Source organism: Acomys russatus, chromosome 15 (genome assembly GCF_903995435.1).
Source record: "Acomys russatus chromosome 15, mAcoRus1.1, whole genome shotgun sequence".
NCBI classification, from domain to species: Eukaryota; Metazoa; Chordata; class Mammalia; order Rodentia; family Muridae; genus Acomys; species Acomys russatus.
The window spans coordinates 44,748,532-44,769,784 of record NC_067151.1 but is presented as its reverse complement, the minus strand read 5'-3'; the positions used below and the strand labels follow the sequence as shown (position 1 = coordinate 44,769,784).

General features: G+C 42.4%; 1 protein-coding gene across 1 annotated transcript; it reads left to right on the top strand.

The window, feature by feature from the left end:
* Positions 1–17,440: 17,440 nt before the first annotated feature.
* On the top strand, positions 17,441–17,776 carry LOC127198919 (prothymosin alpha-like). The gene has a single exon (XM_051156836.1). It carries the CDS (start codon positions 17,450–17,452, stop codon positions 17,774–17,776), a length of 327 nt encoding a protein of 108 aa, XP_051012793.1. The 5' UTR covers positions 17,441–17,449.
* Positions 17,777–21,253: the final 3,477 nt, after the last annotated feature.

Sequence of the window (21,253 nt, the reverse complement as noted above, 5' to 3'; positions counted from 1 at the left end):
TTGTGATGTTTATTCTAAGTATCTCCTGTCTCGTTTGTGTAAACATGCTATCATTTGTCCTCTGTATTGTCAATAAAAGCCAAAAGATCTTCACTAACCCTACATCTGACAAAGGTCTAATATCCAAAATATATAAAGAACTCAAGAAATTAAACATCACCAAACCAAATAACCCAATTGAGAAATGGAGCTTAGAACTAAACAGAGAATTCTCAACAGAGGAATATCAAATGTCTGAGAAACACTTAAAGAAATGCTCAATGTCTTTAGTCATCAGAGAAATGCAAATCAAAACAACTCTGAGATTCCATCTTACACCCATCAGAATGACTAAGATCAAAAATTCAAGCGACACCACATGCTGGCAAGGATGTGGAGAAAGAGGAACACTCCTGCATTGCTGGTGTGAATACAAACTTGTACAACCACTTTGGAAATCTATCTGGTGCTGTCTCAGAAAACTGGGAATAGGGCTTCCTCAAGACCCAGCTATTCCACTCCTGAAATATACCAAGAAAATGCTCCACCACACAAGGACATATGCTCAACCATGTTCATAGCAGCCTTATTCGTAATAGCCAGAACCTGGAAACAGCCTAAATGTCCCTCAGTTGAAGAATGGATAAAGAAACTGTGGTACATTTACACTATGGAATACTACTCAGCTATTAAAAACAAGGAATTCCTGAAATTCGTGGACAAATGGATGGAATTAGAAATGATCATAATGAGTGAGTTAACCCAGAAGCAGAAAGACTCACATGGTATATACTCAATTATAATTGGGCACTAGCCCAAAAGGCATGTCCCATGAAAGTCTTCACTTACCAGGAGATTGAGATAGATGTGAGGCCATCCCACTGGGACTCTAGGTAAGACAAATATAGGAGATGGGGAAATAGAAGAACCCTGAGGGTCCTAGAAACCTACAAGAAGAACATCATGACAGGTGGATCGGGGCCCAGGGGTGTCTGCTCAAACTATTACACTAACCAAAGACAATACAAGTAGTAACACTGAACCCCTACTCTGATCTAGCCAATGCTCAGGACATTCTCCACAGTTATGTAGAGAGCAGGGACTGACTCTGACATGAACTCTGGTGCCCCATATTTGACCACCTCCTCTGGGTGGGGAGGCACTCAAAGAAAGAATAAGCAGGCCACCAAGATGAGACTTGATAGCCTATGACCATATAGTGGGGGAGGAGGTCCCCTTCGGTCATAGACGTAGGGGAGGAGAATAGGGGGAAAGTGGGAGGGAGGGAGGAATGGGAGGATATAAGTGAGGGGATAACAATTGAGTTGTAATCCAAAGACATTTAAAAAAAAGCCAACTAGCCAATAACAGAACAATAACAGAGAATAAGGTGGGACATCCTGTTCCATTGGGGGAGGCGGAGAAAGAGCAGGAAGGACATGAGGGGTGCACATGGGTAGGCCAGGGGAAACACCAGAAGAAATGACCTAGGCAATGAGTACAAAGCAAGTATAATGTGGAAATCTAATTGGGAGAAAGCTATACTAGCTTGGAGGTTTAGGATGAAGTAATTATTGCTTAGTTTGTATATTGGGCTAATTAAATAGATCCTAATCTCTGTGTGTGGTTATTTAGCTGGTTAAAGAGTAACTTCAGATTATACTAAAATTATAAATCAACATTAAATATTAATAATCCTTCAACAGTACTACTGTCCTTCACTTAAGGAAAATGGAGTTAGAATTATCTTCTCCTGCACTTAAGAGGTCTCATATGAATATACTTTGCATTGTGCTTTGCTCATTAAATGCTAATTGAATTGAGTGATTAAGCAATGCTATACTGAGGAGAATTTCCTTGAGCCATGCTGGGACCAAGTTCCTGGATACAGGGTATCAGTGTTCCATATGACAGCTACCAAGTTGTCCTGACTGAGCTCAACATGTGTACAGGAAGACAGTCTTTTTTATGCTCTTCTGGAATGTCTGACATTTATCCTATTACAAGAAATCAAGAGTCATTTCTCCAGAGCCATATGCACTTATTGTTTTGGCTTATTACAATAAATAATTCGATATTTTATATCTTTTTCCAAATTTTCAGTTGGGGTCTACTTGTTACTGACTGATGAAATGAGTACTGTAACCAGAAGGCTACATACACAATCTTTACCAGGAAAAACCTGTGGAACCACGTTTGTCACAGAAAACTTGACTAAGGTGTGTGGAACTCTGCCTCTGTACATCTCATATAGGCCAGTGCAGAGTTCCTGCTACAGCCAGAGCGGCATCCCCGATGACAATGAACTGCTGGCTGCTGGGAAAAGTTGACCGCTATGGAGATGATCCATTCTGAAACCTTTATGGTTTAGAATAAAAAAAAAAAAAATGTGACATAATGCCAGGGTAATGACTGTGCCACTTACCCCAATGAGAAAAAGTTAGAGGGCAGCGTTTCTGCTTCTTTGAAAAATGGTATTTTCTTTTTTCTGGTCCTCTTTCAGTTTCACTTTATTTTTAATTTCTCTCCCTTCTGTGAGGGATGTGATGGCACGAGCTCCGGTTGTCAGGCTTGCACAGGAAGCACTTTTGCTCCCCTGAGCCATCTCATTGGCCCTCAGATTTCTTGTTCACATAGGCATTTGCACAGTCAGTTGTGCACATTGAAGTGCAGAGTCCAGGCCAATCAGGCCAAGTAAGTGAAAATGTTAAGGGCCAGTAGGATGGCTCAGTAGGGAAAGGGGCTTCCTGCCACCTGAGAGGGCCTGGATTGGAGACTTCATGGAAGGATAAAACTGACTCCTGAAAATTATTCTCTGAATTCCACGAATGCTCCACAGCACATGAGCTCTCTCTCTCTCTCTCTCTCTCTCTCTCTCTCTCTCTCTCTCTCTCTCTCTCTCTCTCTCTCTCTCTCTCACACACACGTACACATTGCATTTTGTAAAAAATAAAAAATAAAAAATGAAAGTGTTAGCTCTTCTCTGCACCATTCACCTCTGATGTGGAAAATGAGGCTATTAAGAAATGTTTTTGTGTGTGTGTGTTTGTTTGTTTGTTGTTTTAAATTTTTATTTAGTTTATTCAGATTACAGCTCAGTTGTTATCCCATCACTTGTATCCTCCCATTCCTCCCCCCTCCCATTTTCCCCCTATTCCCCTTCCCTAGGTCTATGACTGAGGTTTTAGGTTTGTTTGTTTGTTTGTTTTTCTTTTTTGTTTTGATATTAGCCTGGCGTGGTGGCACACACCTTTAATCCCAGCACCCACCCGGGAGGCAGAGACAGGTGGATTGCTGTGAGTTCGAGGCCAGCCTGGTCTACAAAGTGAGTCCAGGATAACCAAGGCTACACAGAGAAACCCTATCTTGAAAAAAAAAAAAAAGGAAATAAATAAATAAATGGGATTGCCTTCCAGAAGGAGATTATGTGCACATAGAGACATCATTTCTGAGGAAGGAGTAGTAGGGGTAAGTTACAAGGACTTGAAAAAGAAAAGGAAAGCAACAACGCCCTGGCCCTCTTCAGTCTTTTTAAATCTTTCTTATCAGCTTATTTGTCTGAAAGGTTTTCATGTAGTCTAACCAGATCTGCAAATTACAGTAGATCAGATCAAGCCAGTTGCTTCCTGAAGTGTAAAGGTCAGACAGCAGTGGGCTGGTGCAGGGCAGTGGAATCTGGGACCCGGCTCTGCCCACATTGGCCAGCCAACTCTCTCATTGCCCGTGGAGTGTGCGTCAACTGTGGTCAGAAGAATGTATTCCGAGTCCCTGAAGTGTGTGACCCTTCTCATTTAGAACTTGCGGTGCTTTGGGCCAGTGCTTCAACTAGTTTCACCAGAAAAGTTAATATCAGGATAAAAGATCTGGGTGGTTAGAAGCTGACTGAAATTATGTTTAAACTACTGTGGCGTGAATGACTTTTCCTGGGGAAAATATGAGTGACCATTTCTTCACTTCAGGTAGGGCACCAATGACAGACAGACCAAGGAAACAATGCCACCCAAGTCCAGCTTGGTGAGTGTACAGACTTACGGGGTTCTTTACAGGGGTGTGGCTGATGCCATCACCAAGTGCACACTAATGCGGATGACTGCTGAGGAAACCTGCATCCGGGGGGTTCCCTGACCACCTTGCAGGCAGCTCCACAGACAAGCCTCTCTTCTTAGGTGTTGGCTGCTACTTGCATGGCTTTAGGAAGGAGCCTCATGAGTGTTGTGACTTTCTGTGCTTACTAAGCCTTGTTTCCTTGGCTACCATTCTTACGAGGCTCCCTCCTACTTCCAAGAGGGGTTCCAGTTTAGTATAGCTCCATGCTAATGACTAGAGAACTAAACGTGTGTGTGTGTGTGTGTGTGTGTGTGCTCTGTGTGTACACGTGTGTGTGCATGAGTCCATGGGGACCCAGATAATATTAGGTGTCTTGCTCTCACTTTCCACCTTACTCTGTTAAGAGAAAGTCTCTCATGGACCTTGAAGCTTGAGGCAGCAAGGCTCAGTGATTGCCCTCACTCTCCTTCTCAGCACAGAGATCATAGGCACACGCGACTATATTTCATATGGGTGTTAGGGATTTGAACTCAAGTCTGCATGTTTGGGTAGCAAGTGCTCTTGCTCAATAAGCCAACTACCCCCAGCCCAACTTTTTATCCTTTTCAACTTCCACTGCTGATTTGGATCTTACTGCAAGGCCAAGTGATTCACCGAACAGGAGAGGGGAGGCTTTTAATAGCCACATGACAAGAGACAGATTCTGTAGCAGGCAGGCAGTCATCCCCTTTCCTCAAGCTGCTGTGTCTGTCACCAATTGTCTAATAAGCGAAGCCTCAGCAGCTGCTTGCAGAGATGGTGCATCTATGATCTCCACACAAGATTTCCTCTCACAAAGACCAACCCTACCATGGTTGAGGACCTAAATTTTCAGCAGGTAGCCAACTTTTACACACGGTGACATCATAGCTCTGCGGTCCTAACAGGTAGCCACACCACCAATCTTGTTTTATAAGGCACCTTTCATTGTGCAAGAGACCACTAGCAGGAATGAATGCTTAACTCCACATCTACACGGGCTTCCCTTCCCTACTTTGTTTCTGCTAGCATCAACATCATAGCTACCAAAAGACCCATATGTAGAATAAGTTAAAGGCTTTTTTCTAAGCCACGCGTGGTGGCACACATGTTTGATCTCAGCACTAGGGAGGCAGAGGCAGGGAGGTCTCTGTGAGTTTGAGTCCAGCCTGGTCTACAAAGTGAGTCCAGGACAGTGAGGGTTACACAGAGAAACCCTGTCTCAAACAAAACAAAAAGGTGGTTTTTTTTTTTAGATACCCATTCTAGTTCCCAAATAATGACACAGAGACCTATTAGATTTATTAATAAGCTTTAAGGCACCACAGCTGACATCGATCTATTCTAACCTGGCTGCTTCCCAGCCACGTGCTCCTTGTTACTTTGCCATCTTCATCTCTCTTTGGCTATCTCTGTCTGTCCTCATGGCTCCTGGAAACTTTCTCCTCTCTCCTTAACCTTCCTCTCTCTTCTTCTCTCCTTATTTCTCTCTGGTGCCTATCTGAGCTCCTCCCCCCCCCCCAACTGGCCTTGGAAGTCCTGCCTTATGTCCTTTCTGCCCAGCTATAGGCTGCCCAGCTTCTTTATTAACCAATCAGAGATGACGGAGAACAATTTTTACCCAACATTGACACAGGAGATTCTTCATAAAGATAACAACGCTCACTTCCAGATTGCAACCATATGTTGGGGCACAGAGATCAGCATCTGAATAAACGACGGTGCACAAGACCTTCCCCCAGCACCTGTTCCCTCGGCATCTGTATGCCACTGTGCTGTTTTTATTACTACCCCCAAAGAGGAGTTTACTTAATTGCAATGTATTTAATAGCAATCTATAAAGCTAGATGATAGATAAGTAAGGAAGGCAGATAGATAAAGATTGGTTTAGCTATTCTGCTCCTGCTGGTGTCTGCTGCATTTTCTCCAGCGCGCTTTCCATCAGAACAGATTCACAGTTCTGGCCTCCCTTACGACTATTTATGGAGCCGGGCATGGTGGTGCACACCTTTAATCTCAGCACCTGGGAGGCAGAGGCAGTCGCATCTCTGTGAGTTCGAGGCCAGCCTGGTCTACAAAGTCAGTCCAGGATAGCCAAGGGTACAAAGAGAAACCCTATCTCTAATAATAATAATAATAATAATAATAATAATAATAATGACTATTTACGGAACTAAGCTGAGACTACAGGAAGTAGAACTGAACTTCTGGTTTGTGACTTCTTCATTCTTCAAACTTCTGCCTGGCCTCTTGGCATGGTGCCACAAGATTGAATAATTAGCTACAATCTCTTTCCCTTTAAAAAATAATTCATGTTGGGCATGGTGGTGCATGCCTTTAATCCCAGCACTCAGGGAAACAAAGGCAGGCAGATCTCTGTGAGTTCGAGGCCAGCCTGGTCTACAAAGTGAGTCCAGGACAGCCAAGGCTACACAGAGAAACCCTGTCTCAAAAAACAAAACAGAGCAAAAAAAAAAAAAAAAAGTTTAAAAAGTAATTCACATAATTGCAACACAATTTTTTTTTGCAATTCTTAAAGATTTATTTATTATGTATATAGTATTCTGCTTGCATTTGTGCCTGTGTGCCAAAAGAGGGCACCAGATCTCATTATAGATGGTTGTGAGCCACCATGTGGTTGCTAGGAAAGGCACTCAGGACCTCTAGAAGAGCAGCCAGTGCTCTTAACCGCTGAACCATCTCTCCAGACCCCCCCCCTTTTTTTTTAAGTCTTCAAATTTCTTTGTCCACGATTCCCCATAAGAACTTTCAAAATAGGCCAGGTGTGCTGGCACATGTCTTTAATCCCAGCACTGTGGAGGCAGAGGCGGCCAGATCTCAGTGAGTTCAAGGCCAGCTTGGTGTACAAAGCGAGTCCAGGACAGGCAAGGCTACACAGAGAAACCCTGTCTCAAAAAGACACACACACCACACACACACACACACACACACACACACACACACACACACACACACAAACAAAAACTTTCAAAATATATTGTGCAACTTTAAGTTAACTAAAAATTTCAGCATAATTTTAGGTGGCTATAATTTTTGATATGAAATAACTAATGAGAATTTAGAATAAAATGTCATCATCTTAAAGGAATACATATAAATAATACCATAGCTATTTGAAAGCCACTAGCACCTATTAAAAATACCAGCAGATGTTTAACATTTGGAAGTTTTATATGACTTCTTTCTCCTCGAACTTATATTTGATCTGCTGCCAACTTCTCTAGCCTACTGAATGTTGCTCACCTTTCTAGGTTTACTTTGTTTTGATTATCTTGTTCCTGAGTAAAGAACATCCAGGGGCAGATGTGCCAAGAGTATCTGTGAGTCAGAGCCTCATAAGGAGGCCTCTGGCATAATTATTTGAGTCACAACCTCCAGAGTAGAGTGAAGACCTTCAAGTAGGTCCAGACAGGAAGAACCCCCTAAAAGGAGGGGTAGTATAGTCAGAACATTCCCGGGGAGCCTGAGAGAGGATGTAAATGATTCATAAGAAAATGTCCATCAATCCAACATCTCCAAATTGTACAAATAATAAAAGACCCCCAAGCATGTGACAATGTAGAGATCAAGACCAAAAAGTGGGGGACTGCCCCACAGCAATTCCATCACTCGGCTCAGCTTTGCTGGTGCTTTGTCAGCCAGCTGTGCTGGCTTTATGACTTTCACTGTTCCCATTAGACGTGGCTGTAGCACTTTCGCCTTGTTCTTTTGGGCTTATCTCACAAACTCTCAGAAATCTCCTACTCAGCTCCATTCATAGACCATGCTCTGACAGTTTCAGACTCTGCTTACGTTGTAGGATTGTTTCCAGCAGTAGACACTGCTTTGATTTCATCTTAATATTCTGTTATGCTCCCATGACTACAAGAACTATAGCATGGGTTAAAGCCCACACACATCCTTTGTCTATTACTCATACTCACGTACACTCTAACTTTCTTGGTTTCGCTGCAGAAGGAAATTGGCAAGCAGATGCATTAACCTGCCCTGTTTTTACTTCTCAAGAACAGGAGCATCAACACCTATATGCTAATGATAACAGATGCCGTGTGCAATGCCACACCCCTCTTAGACAAGCGAGACAAACTGTTCAGGAATGCCCTATTTGTGCTCCCTTATACTGTCACAGTCATACAGCAGAGGTAAAAAATACTGGTGAATTACGATAAATGAATGTCACTCACTTTGTTCTTGTGCCTTGTACACCATACCTGCACATTTTCATTAATACTTATTCTAAATTTCTTTGGGATATATCTCAGTCCTCAGAGAATACTTTTGCAATATTCTTTTCTCTTGTACAAACTTTTGTTAATATGGAAGTACCTATTTCTATAAAAATGAACAACGGACCAGTCTATCGTGTTAAAAAAAAAATTAGGAATTTCTGTAAAGAATGGAATATTAACCATATTACAGGAATTCCTTGTGTTCTCTAAGTCCAGGGCATAATTGAAAGAACATATAGAACATTAAAACTCTGATTATTAAAAAATAAAAAAGAGGGAGCACCAAGTAAGGAGTATTTTTGCACTTTTCTTATTTACTCTTAATTTTAAAATTTTGATTCAAGGTGATATATGCTTGAGAGCTCAGAAACAGTTCTCTTCAGAAAATTTCTAATTGCCTTTAGATAGGTCTGTGTGGTTTTATACAACTTGAGACTTGGAAGACCAGTTGTCTGAAGAAAACTGCACAGAGGTATGCATCTATCATGGGCCCACTGACACATTATGGATTCCTTTTCAGCTCCTTTGGCCCTGGGCCATCAAAGGACAGTGGTGGAGGGAGAGGAAACAGCAAATCTCTAGCTAAAGGGCAAAAGGAGATGTTAACCATATCATCAGAAGTCAAGTGTGCCCAACTACCAAGTTAAGGCCCTATGCACCAAGGGAGAAGTTATTCTATGAAACACACAGCGCCCTAGGCCACTTGAGAATCTCTCTCCAGCAATGCTATCTGCTCTGACCTGTCCATCTGCAGTGAGTGCCTCTGAACAGGTGTACTGGTCTTATGTTCCCATGCTCCTTTGCTTCCATTTGTAGATTGGATGGATCCAGCTCCTGGTATCTTTACTAGTGACTCTGTGTTTATGATTGGGCCTGAGAACCATAATAGACTTATTCATTCACCAGGAGAAGAGACTGCATTTAATTGTTTCCTGGGCTTTAAATCATTTCCTGCTGCACATAAAATTATAGCAGCTAGCAGGGTGTGGTGGTGCACACCTGTAATCCCAGCACCCAGGGAGGCAGAGGCAGGCAGAGCTCTGTGAGTTCAAGGCAGCCTGGTCTACAAAGCCAAGGACAGCCAAACTCTGTCTCGAAAAACCAAATTTTTTTTAAAAAGGAAAGAAAGAAAGTAGCATATTTGTATTTCTATTAAAGGCAAATACGGTCTTACGTTCTATAAGATACCAGAACTATTATCCATATGGATCTCTTTTCAAGCTATTCTCTAGGTTTTTTTTTTCTAATCAATAGAATAATGCAACCAATTGTCTTAGTTTTTTGTTTTGTTTTTTTTTTTTGTTTGTTTTTTGTTTTGTTTTTTGCTGTGAAGAGACACTATGACCACAGCATCTCTTATAAAGGCAAATGTCCCATCCTGTGGGGCAAGTCGAACAGGGTCCTTGAAAGAGGGAGTGGAGATTGAGGGGACAGAGACATGAAGAATGGAGCCAACGCAAGAGCTGATCAAGGCTCAACTTCATTTAAGAAAGCACGGCTTATATAGCAAAACATCACAAGCTCTTCCGCCTGTGTTTTGAAACATTGCTGGTTTTGTGGAAAACAACTCAAAGGTCACAGCATGGAAAAATGCAGCTTCGGCTCAGCTGTCAGCCACAGCTGTAAGCACGGTGATTTCTACTAGTTTGGTTCTCCCCAGGCAAACATTTAATTGGGGCTGGCTTACAGTTTCCGAGGCTTAGTCCATTATCATCATGACAAGAGCATTGGATGCATGCAAGAGACATGGTGTTGGAAAGGGAGCTGAGAGTTCTACATCTTGATCCACAGGCAGCAGGAGAGGGCCTGCCACACTAAGCCTAACATGAGCATATGAGCCCTCAAAGCCTGGCCCCACAGTGACATACTTCGGTTGAGGGACATCTAGGTTGTTTCCAGATTCTGGCTATTACGAATTAAGCTGCTATGAATATAGTTAAGTAAATGTCCTTGTGGTATAGTGGAGCCTCTTTTAGGCATATGCCCAGGTGTGGTATAGCTGGGTTTTGAGGTAGCACTAGTCCCAATTTTCCAAGAAAGCGCCAGATGGATTTTCAAAGTGGTTGTACAAGTTTGTACTCACTCCTGACAGGCATGGTGGCGTAAGCCTTTAATCCCAGCACTAGGGAGACAGAGGCAGAGGACTGTGAGTCTAGGACAGCTAAGGCTACACAGAGAAACCCTATCACAGGGGAAAAAAAGTTTGCACTCCCACCAGCAATGGAGGAGTTTCCCCCTTTCTCCACATCCTCACCAGCATGTGCTGTTACTTGACTCTTTTACCTTAGCCATTCTGTGACAAGTGTAAGATGGAATTTCAAAGTCATTTCTATTTGCATCTCCCTGACTACTAAGGGCGTTGAACATTTCTTTAAGTGCTTCTCAGCCATTTGAGATTCCTTTGTTAGAATTCTGTTTAGCTCTGTTGCCCACTTTTAAACTGGGTTATTTTGTTTGTTGGTGTTTAATGTTTTAAGTTCTTTATATATTTTGGATATTAGCACTTTGGTTGGTGAAAATCTTTCCCCAATCTGCGGACTGCTGTTTTGTCCTATTGACAGTGTCCTTTGCCTTACAGAAGCCTTTCAGTTTCATGAGCTCCCATTTATTAATTGTTGGTCTTAGACCCTGCTTCCATTCTTGGACTGTATTCTGACATCTCCTCCATTTTAACTTTTTTATTTTGTTGAACATAGGTTCTTTTCTCATACAATATATCCTGATTCTAGTTTCCCATCCCTTTACCCCTCCCAGTTCCTCCCTGATGCTGCTCCCATCTGGATCCTCTCTCTCTCTCTCTCTCTCTCTCTCTCTCTCTCTCTCTCTCTCTCTCTCTCTCTCTCTCTCATTAGAAATGAACAGGCTTCTAAAAGATAACAACTAAACATGACAAAATAAAACATACTAAGATAAAGCAAAAACCATATTGAAGTTAAACAGGGCAACCCAACACCATAGAAAGGCTAAGATAAAAGCAGTAATACTTATGCAGAGGATCTTGTGCAGGCCTGTATTGTTCCTGTGCTGGCTGCTTCCCACTCTGTGAGTTCACATGCACCCTCCTTGGTTGATTCAGATGGCCATGTGCTTGCGGGGTCCTCCATTCCCTCTGGTACTTGTTATCTTTCCACTGTAACTGTTTAAATTATCTACTATTTATACCAGTAAAGGCACTGGAGGCATAAACTGAGGTAAAACCCTGCTAGCTCAGCGAGGTAACTTTATTTTCTGAATTATATACAAAATGTCTATTTACAAGCCCGATTATACACTAAGCTACAAGTCTTTAGAATTCTCTTCCTGTCTGTGTCATTCTACCTAGCTAGACTGCCTTTCTCTTGAGTCCCTCCAAACCAACGAGGGCTCCTTACTCTCTTTCCTAGATTTCCGGTTTACCTGTGTCCTATCAGCCGCTTCTTCTCTGCTGGTGCTGAAAGCCCAGAGAGAAGATCTCTATCTCTTGCAGGGAGTTCCTTTCTTACAGGATATTCCAAGCCAAAAAAAGGAGAAAGGGAGCTCCATCAAAGGTCCAATTGCTTATAGAGAAGTCTCTAGCTCCCCCCCCCCCTACACCTTTGGCAGGCTGAACTAAGTCACTGGGCTGAGGGGGTAGTGGGGAGGGAGTGGGGCAGGGCAGGGCCTACAAGTCAAGTCTGTAGGGGCCAAACTAGTTCACCTTTAGGGTTGGGTAGCTCTAGGCCACTCAGTTTACTTTGCCTAGGGTCATAGGGCAAAGACCACAAGACCTCTCCCAAGCAACTTGCCAAAATAGACAGGAACTTTCCATTCCTTAGAATTCTTTTTTTTTTTTGGGGGGGGGCAGGGGCGGGAGAGGGGTTGAGACAGGGTTTCTCTGTGTAATAGCCCTGGCTGGCCTGGAACTCCTTTTGTAGACTAGGCTGTCCTCGACTCAAAGCGATCTGCCTGCCTTTGCCTCCTGAGTCCTGGGATTAAAGGTGTGCTCCACCATGCCACCCCACCCAGCCTTAACACTCTTATCTATGGAGGCTTTTAGAAGCACATTCGAGCTGCATCTCTTCAGGACACGACCAACTGCATCTGACAAACAAAATATCTCTTTAGGCTTTTATATTTTGCTAACAATTAGGCTCTCTGTGTACAACAATAAAATATCCTACAACATTATCACCTCCTCTTTTGTGGGGTTCCCTGAGCTCTGAGGAGAGGGATTTGATAGAGACATCTCATTTAGAGCTTTGTGCTCCAAGGACTCCCTCTCCATGTAATGTCTAGACATGCACCTCTGCATGTTTTCTCATTTGCTGCTGATAATGGCTGGATAAGGCACCACTGATCTACAAGTATAGCTGAATATCACATATATTATAGCTAAATATCATTATATATAATGTGTGTATTTATAATGTGTATATATATATATTTTTTTCCGATGTCCTACTGTTTGGGTGCCAGAATGTTGAAGTCCAGCTTCGACATCAACTGGGGGAAACTGAGGTGGGACTTTGGGATGCAAATCCTGTGGCAGCTTGCCTGTCGACCCTGTAGACTTTCTCTGAGGGCAACCTTCCCAGTCTGGAACTGATAGTTACCGGTGATAGCTTCCACTGATGGTGGCAAGTGTCTAAAAAAGAAAGGGAAAGATGGAGAGAAAAGAAACACACACACACACATTTACACTAGACGACGAAATAAGACAGACTCCAGTAGGTAGGTTTCAACAACCTTCTTCTTATTATGATTATTATTATTATCGTCTTATTTTCATCCTTATCCTAATTCTTATCCATTTTCTGATCCTTCTTCTTCTCACAGTTTATACACCTCAACAAAATCTTTCAAGCAATACAAAAATCACAATGTGTTTATAGTCTATCTCTCTATAGATAAATGATTACAATGGATATATGGAAGAAAATCATGTTCCCCAATACCTTCACATGACCAAATGTTTTACATATTATGGATGAGGAACAACATGAATAACAAGTTATTTCTAAGAACCCATATACATTTGTACATAAGCAACTTGTTACATATTAACAGAGTATAGGCAAGCAAGGTATTTTCTTAGCCAGCTTTTCTTTACTGTCAGGCTACAATTTGCGGTTACAAAGAAGGAATCAATAATCTTAAGAAGTAATCTTATAAAAAATCTTAAAAGAATAACAAATCCCATATAAAAATAATAAGCCATTTCTACTTTAAGTCCTAAAAGTGCTCATCCACTCATTAATATGTTCTATTAAATCATATCAGGAAGCTGAGGTCAGAAAAATAGAATAAGAAAATCAATTGTCATCTCAGTCACCAGCCCAGCTTGACAGAGTCACGTCAGCCAATGCTGCTATGGGCCATTGTTCTTGCTTTGCCAACCTCAAAAAGTCTCTAGCTTTAATAATAAGAGTGTGCTTTCTCCTAACTTCATTGTCCCCTAAAATTTCTTGCATCAGGGCCAATAGCAAAAACATCTTTACCTTACTTTGCTAATCAATCTATTCTTCCCTAAGACTTTCTACGTCAGAGCCACGAGCAAAAACATCTTTACCTAAGCTTGTCGGACAATCTATTTTTCCAAATTCTTTCTAAGGATAATGATCATCGTTAGCAATCTACATCTGCAGATTGTTTTCAGCGATGGTGGTTGAATCATTAATCTGCTCCAGCAGCAATGCCTGAAAGAGATCAAGCATTATTACTGCGTATGCCAATGATACTGCCCAGTGAGGGCCTGGGAGCCCCCTTTATAGTACTCACACAATTCACATGTTGAGGGGATTATAAGGACTGCAAAGGTAACAAGCAGAGCTATGCTCCGTAACAGCATGAAGTCCTCAGAACATGCAGTTCTCGGGGTTATGCCTCTCTGAGACATACCCATCATGGGTTTGCTAACCAGTGGGCTGCATTCCATGAGTTCTAGAGCTGTTTTGCTGTTCCTCTTGCACGGACTCCAAATATATACATATATAGTGTTTGGCTTTACCCTGGATCTCTGGGCTATCTATAATTACTGGTTCTTGGTTACTCAAGCAGCATCAGGTATGGGTTCTGTCTTGTGGAGTGGGCTTAAGTCAAATTAGACACTGGTTGGCTATTCCTGCAAGTTTTGTGCCACTATTGCCCTAACATGTCTTTCAGGCAGGACAGATTGTACATCAAATGCTTTTGTGGATGAGTTTTGGTGTTTATGTTTCTCTTTGGTAGACTGCAGAGTACATACCTTCCCACACCAGGGATACTAGAATGCAGGAGTGAAGGCTCCATGTAGGCACCAGCTTGACTTCTCCAAGTTCAATTAGTTGTATGGGTGTTGTCTTGGCAATAGGCCCCTGCAGTATCATTTATTTTCTGTGCCTGGCCCTTTAAAAGGACCCTATGCCCTTCAGTGTCAGTTCCCTTTTAGACTTTTGGGAACAGGAGAGGATATAAAATGGCAGCAGAGCCTGAGAGCAGAGAGTGGTAGGATTGGAGAGTAGTCAGGAGTAGAGTTCTAGAGACAGAAGAGCAGGGTCAGAGGAGACAATTGATGCAGGAAGAAAGTAGAAAGAGTAGGGATGGGGCTGGAGAGACATCTCAGTGGTTAGGAGCACTGTCTGCTCTTCCAAAGGACCAGAGTTCAATTCCTAACACCCACACGCCAGCTCACACCTATCTGTAACTCTAGTTCCAAAGGATCTGACACTCTTACAACAATGCACAAAAAACAAAATTAAAAAAAAGAAAGAGTGGGGATAGAGAGAGGAAAAGAGATTGAAAGAGTAAAAATAAGAGTTGAAAATGAATTGGGGTGGCAGAGTGAGAAGAGAAGACAGTTGGTGATACTTAAGCCTGGAGAAGCTGAGCTGAACCAGAGAAGATATTAAGAAACAGTTAGGATTCTAGGACCCTCTGGATCCTTCTACTTTGCTATTTTCCCATGCTTCTCTCATTTAGAGTCTCAATAGGATGTCCTCCCCTCTGATTATGATAGGCAGATTTGGACCCAGGGGTCCCGCTCAAACTAAGGCACCAGCCAAGGACAATACAGGCAGTAAACTTTAAACCCCTACCCAGATCTAGCCAATGGTCAGAACATTCTCCACAGTTGAGTGGAGAGTGGGATATGACTTTCTCACGTACTCTGGTGCCTCACATTTGACCATGTCCCCTGGAGGGGGAGACCTGGTGGCACTTAGAGGAAGGACAGCAGGTTGCCAAGAAGAGAATTGATACCCTATGAGCATATACAGGAGGAGGTAATCCCCCTCAGGAACAGTCATAGTGGAGGGGAATAATGGGAAAATGGGAGGGAGGGAAGAATGGGAGGATACAAGGGATGGGATAAACATTGAGATGTAACAAGAATAAATTAATAATTAAAAAAAAAAGAAACAGGAGAAGAACTCACAAAAATAGCTGAAAGTGGGGGAGAGAGGAAGGGAGGAGGGAAGGAGGGAAAGAGAGAGAGGGGGAGAGAGAGAGAGAGAGAGAGAGAGAGAGAGAGAGAGAGAGAGAGAGAGAGAGAGAGAGAGAGAGAGAGAGAGAGAGAGAGAGAGAGAGAGAGCGTGCAGAGCAATCCATTGTCTTAGCAATAGTCTGGGTTGTTTGGGGCCAACAATTCAATTGAACGTAACCCAGTCCTGCTCATGGAAGACTTGTTTAGTAAGAAGAGCTGTATCCCTCTCTTTTAGGAGACATGATTAGGTTCACCTTTATATATTTTTTGGAAGTTCCCACTGCACCTGGTTTCCATACCATCCCTCAAATGCCCCTTAATTCTATCTGTCTCTTCCCGCATTCTCTGGCTCCACCCATCTCCCTTCTCCCTCCCCATCTGATCCTCCCATTCTTTTACCTACACCCCCTCCCCCTGCCCAGTCCATCTGTAAAATATATTCTATTTCTTCTTTCCAAGAATATCCATGTGTTCCTCTTAGGCCCTTCCTTTATACCTAACCTCTGTTGGTCTAAGGATTGTAGTTTGGTTGTCATTTACTTAATATCTAATACCCACATATAAGTGAGTACATGCCATATTTTTCTTTCGGGGTCCACTGATGATATATTTTTTTCTAGTTCCATCCATTTGCCTGTAAATTTCATGATGCCATATTTGTTTGGTTTTGGTTTTGGTTTATTCAAGACAGGGTTTCTCTGTATAGCCTTGGATGTCCTGGACTTGCTTTGTAGACCAGGCTGGCCTTGACCTCACAGAGATCTGCCTGCCTCTGCCTCCCAAGTGCTGGGATTAAAGGTGTGCACCACTATGCTGGGCGATGCCATTTTTTTTTTCTTTTCTTAACAGCTGAGGAATACCCCATTGTGTGGATGTACCACATTTTCTTTATTCATTCTTCTGCTGCAGGACATCTAGGTTGTTGCTAGTGTCTGGCTATTACGAATAAAGCAGCAATAAACACGATTGTGAAACAAGTGTCTTTATGGTAGGATCGAGCATCCTTTGGGTATATCCTTCAGAGTGGTATAGCAGGATCTTGAGGTACAAAGATTCCCAACTTTCTGAGGAACAACCATATTGGTTTCCATAGTGGTTGTACAAGTCTGCAGTCCCACCAGCAATGGAGGTGTGTCCCCTTTGCTCCACATCCTTACCAGCATGAGCTGTCACTTGTGTTATTAATCTTAGCCATTCTGACAGATGTAAGATGGAATCTTGAAGTAGTTTTGATTTCCATTTCCCTGACAGCTAAGGATATTGAACATGTCTTTAAATGAAAAACAACTGTCTTCAGACAAGAGTTGAATCCAGTTGCATATGCAGTATGGTGTAGTAAGTTAAGATTACTTACATATAGATTTTTCAGTTATCAACCCCTATAAGTTTTAAGATAATCTTTTTGTTACATCTTTTACAGGTTTTTTAACCACACCCAACAAACTTACAATTCTTGAAGTACAGAAAGTTTACATAAGTCTTACAAATCTTGAGATCAAGTTTATACTTTAGCAACAATTTTAGAGAGTTAAATAAAACAAAATAACAAAAGTATGAGATGGGCTCCACTGGCTGCTTGAAAAGCCATCTTTGTGTTGTTCCTGGGTCCTGCTCCACGCTTGCTGCAGCCGCCTTCGTCTCTGCCTCCTCCTCCTCCACTGCGGGCTCTGGCTGCTTTCTTGCCAGAGCCCTTGGACTCAATTTCCTTTTCTCTTTCGCTGCACCGGTGTGCCCCACCATGTCAGACACGGCAGTGGACACCAGATCTGAGATCACCACCAAGGACTTGAAGGAGAAGAACGAAGTTGTGGAAGAGGCAGAAAATGGAAGAGACACACCTGCCAATGGGAATGCTAATGACGAAAATGGGGAGCAGGAGGCTGACAATGAGGTAGAGGAGGAAGAGGAAGAAGGTGGGGAGGAAGAGGAGGAGGAGGAGGAAGGTGACAATGAGGAAGAGGATGGAGATGAAGATGAGGAAGCTGAGGCTCCTACGGGCAAGCGGGTAGCTGAAGATGATGAGGATGAGGATACCAAGAAGCAGAAGACTGATGAGGATGACTAGACAGCAAAACGGAAAAGCTAAACTTAAGCCCACCGTGACCTATTCACCCTCCACTTCCCATCTCAGAATTTAAATGTGGTCACCTTCGAGTAGAGAAGCAGGTGCCGCCCGCCCCTATAGCAGGCAGTGCCCCCACAGATGACATGCGCTCTCCACCACCCCACCAAAACCATGACATGAATTTGCAGCAGAGGAGGAAAAAAAAAAGAACCAAAATTTCCCAGGCCCTGCCTTTTTTCTTAAAAATACTTTAAAAGGAAAATTTGTTTGTATTTTTTACTTACATTTTATATTTTTGTACATATTAGGGGTCAGCCATTTTTAATGATAACAGGTGACCAAACCAGCCTTCAAAGCATTCTCTGTTCAACTTCTGACTTTACTTGTGGTGTGACTATGTTCGTTATAATCTCAAAAGAGAAAACAAACAAACAAACAAACAAACAAACAAAACCTTGTTTAAAAAAGAAAAGCAAAAGCAACAACAACAAAAACAATATTATCCAAGCATTCCAGTAACTTTTTTTGTGTATGTACTTAGCTGTACTATAAATAATTGGTTTGTATGGGATGGCTAAAAAGGCCAAAGATAAAAGATCCCCCCCCCTTTTTGTCTATGAAAGTTGCTGTTTATTTTTTTTTTTAGCCTGTTTGATGTATGTGTGAAACAATGTCCAACAATAAACTGAAATTTTATTTTGCTGAGTTGTTCTAATGACAACAACAACAACAAAATATGAGATGGAGGGTAATATTCCCCATTGGGAATAATTCAGTTTTCAGTTTTCATCTATTTATTTTGTTTTTCCTTTCTCTGTCCTAGGTCAGGTGGCCATAACAGAACTACAGTGCCAGCTTTTAATGAAGTAGAACAGCACACACAGAACAGTGCTTTACTCGTGTCCTTACCCAAAAGACAGTCATGGACCTGGGCCCTGATGAAGTGGGAGTGCAAGGGGCCAACTGAAGCTGGGGTTTCTGGCCACCTTTGTTCAGATACCCAACAGTTACTAACCAACGGAACATGTCCCAGAAAGTTGTTTAATGTCTGATCTGCCTTAAGACCTCTCCAGAATGTTCAGATTCTAAAACAGAACAAAACAACTCACCAATCAATCTGAGTTTCAGATGTACCTTGGCTGGTAATACTTTCTTTTTTCTTTTCCTGTGTAGCCTTGGTTGTCCTGGATTTGCTTTGTAGATAAGGCTGGCCTCAAACTCACAGAGATCTGCCTGTCTCTGCCTCCCAAGTGCTGCAATTACAGACATGTGTCACCTCTCTGGCCAAATCTTACTTTCAATTTGCAAATTTCTGACAGTCACAGTCTGGACTCTTACCTAGGGTTTGCCAAGGCCACCTTGGATTTGTTCCCACTGGGGGACCTATCTCAGGCTAGTGACAGTTAATTTGTGGCAGCCATGATCTCAGGCTCCCCAGACTTCAAAGTCCACCAGGGCTTCTCCCAGGTTTGGGCTCCCTCGGCGCCAAAACTTTGGGGCTTTTCCTGGACCCTGGCCTTGAGTCTGAAGTCTCCAAGGGATCTCACTGAAGCCTCCACAGATCACCAGGCAAAGATTCCCAAACAAAACAAACAAACAAAAAGAAAGTTTATTGGGCTGGAGAGATCGCTCAGTGGTTAAGAACACTCTCTGCTCCTGAGTTCAATTCCCAGGACCACATGATGGCTCACAACCATCTATAAAGTGATCTAATGCCCTCTTCTAGTATGCAGTTAGAATACTCATATGCATAAAATTAATTAATTAATTTAAAAATCAGATTTATTTTACTTACAGCAGCATTGTGATAAATATTTGCCCTTCTGAGCAGTGCTGCAAAAGGGGAAGACAGTGACTAGATTTTTTCTTTTTTTAAGGGGCAAACGACAGTTGTCTTAACTCTGGGGCTTTTTGTTAACTGACACATTATCCTGTGTGTGTGTGTGTGTGTGTGTGTGTGTGTGTGTGTGTGTATGCATTGGTTTGTTTGTTTGTTTGTTTTTCCTGAACAAGCAGCAGTAAACTGTGATAGTTAACATTACATTTAAGGTTCTACTGCCGGGTGTGGTGGTGCACGCCTTTAATCCCAGCACTCAAGAGGCCGAGTCAGGCAGTTCTTTGTGAGTTCAAGGCCAGCCTGGTCTATAAAGAGAGTTCAGGACACCCAACGCTACACAGAAAAACCCTGTCTTGAAAAAAAAAAAAAAAGAAAGGAGGGGGCACTAACTACTATTTCTGCTTTTGTAATCAAACAACTTATTCCCCTCAAAAAGACAATCGCAAGACCCAAAATTGTAGTTTTGTGGGGGGGAGGGGGCGAGGGTTGCCTTTATACGGCGAAATAAGCCAGGTGGCTCTGAGATCAGTATCCTCTTTAGATTGCTGTCACGACTCAACTGCTGATGGGGCTGACCTTAGGGCTACGGTCAAAACATCCTGTGAATAACAACAGTTCTTAGGCTAAGCATAGAGTCCAGTTGACTCTCTGCCCCATCTCTTGCTTTGTTTCACAGTACCTTAATTTGAAACTCAGTTTGAAAGGGAGCTAGTTTTTAGCCATTACAATAAAACCTGTAAACCAAGTGTAGAGGAGAGGATTCTCTCCCATGGAGCTGACTACAAGTTGTATAGGGAGCCCTCAGGGATCTAGCTTGCATGAACTGTCGCCCATGTTATGGTGAGCATTTTGAGTGGTACAGCTGCCTCTGAGTCACTAATGCTTTTCTAAGTGACCCCTCAATACCTCCCTGTAAGTAACCCCAATAAACTCATTGGTATGCCAAATTAAACTTAAGTGCAAGCATTTTGGGGGGAGTTAGTTAGGAGTACTCTGAGGTGCATATATATTTGCTCTCATTTCCTCAGGAAACGTGTAAAAAGTGGCTTTCTCAAAAACCAAACAAAAAAATTATATTTTAACCAGTTTATCTGCAGATGAAATTAAAAAAAAAAAAAAAAAAAAAGCACACTCCTTTAATCTCAGCACTCAGGAGGCAGAGGTTGGTGGATTGCTGTGAATTTGTTTTTTTGTTTTTGTTTTTCGAGACAGGATCTCTCTGTGTTAGCCTTGGCTGTCCTGGACTCACTTTGTAGTCCAGGCTGGCCTCGAACTCACAGCAATCTACCAACCTCTGCTTCCCGAGTGCTGGGATTAAAGGAGTGTGCCACCATGCCTGGCTTTTCTTTTTCTTTTTCTTTTTCTTTTTTCCCTATAAATGCAATTGATAGCTAAAACTTACAAATAAGAGTGTGGCCACTAAACTTTTGATTATGTGTTTGGAAAACTGCTAGTACATTTAACCATCCAGCTAGTACATTGATATTTGGGTAAGAAATGTGGCCTCTTGGTGCCTGGCATCAGGAAGGTAGCAGTGGATTTTCTTCTGGAATCTGTAGGTAATGGTGAATGTGCATTTGCTTTAACCTCTGTGAACTAAGCACATAACCCGTCGTTAGGCCTCACTAATACCCATACAT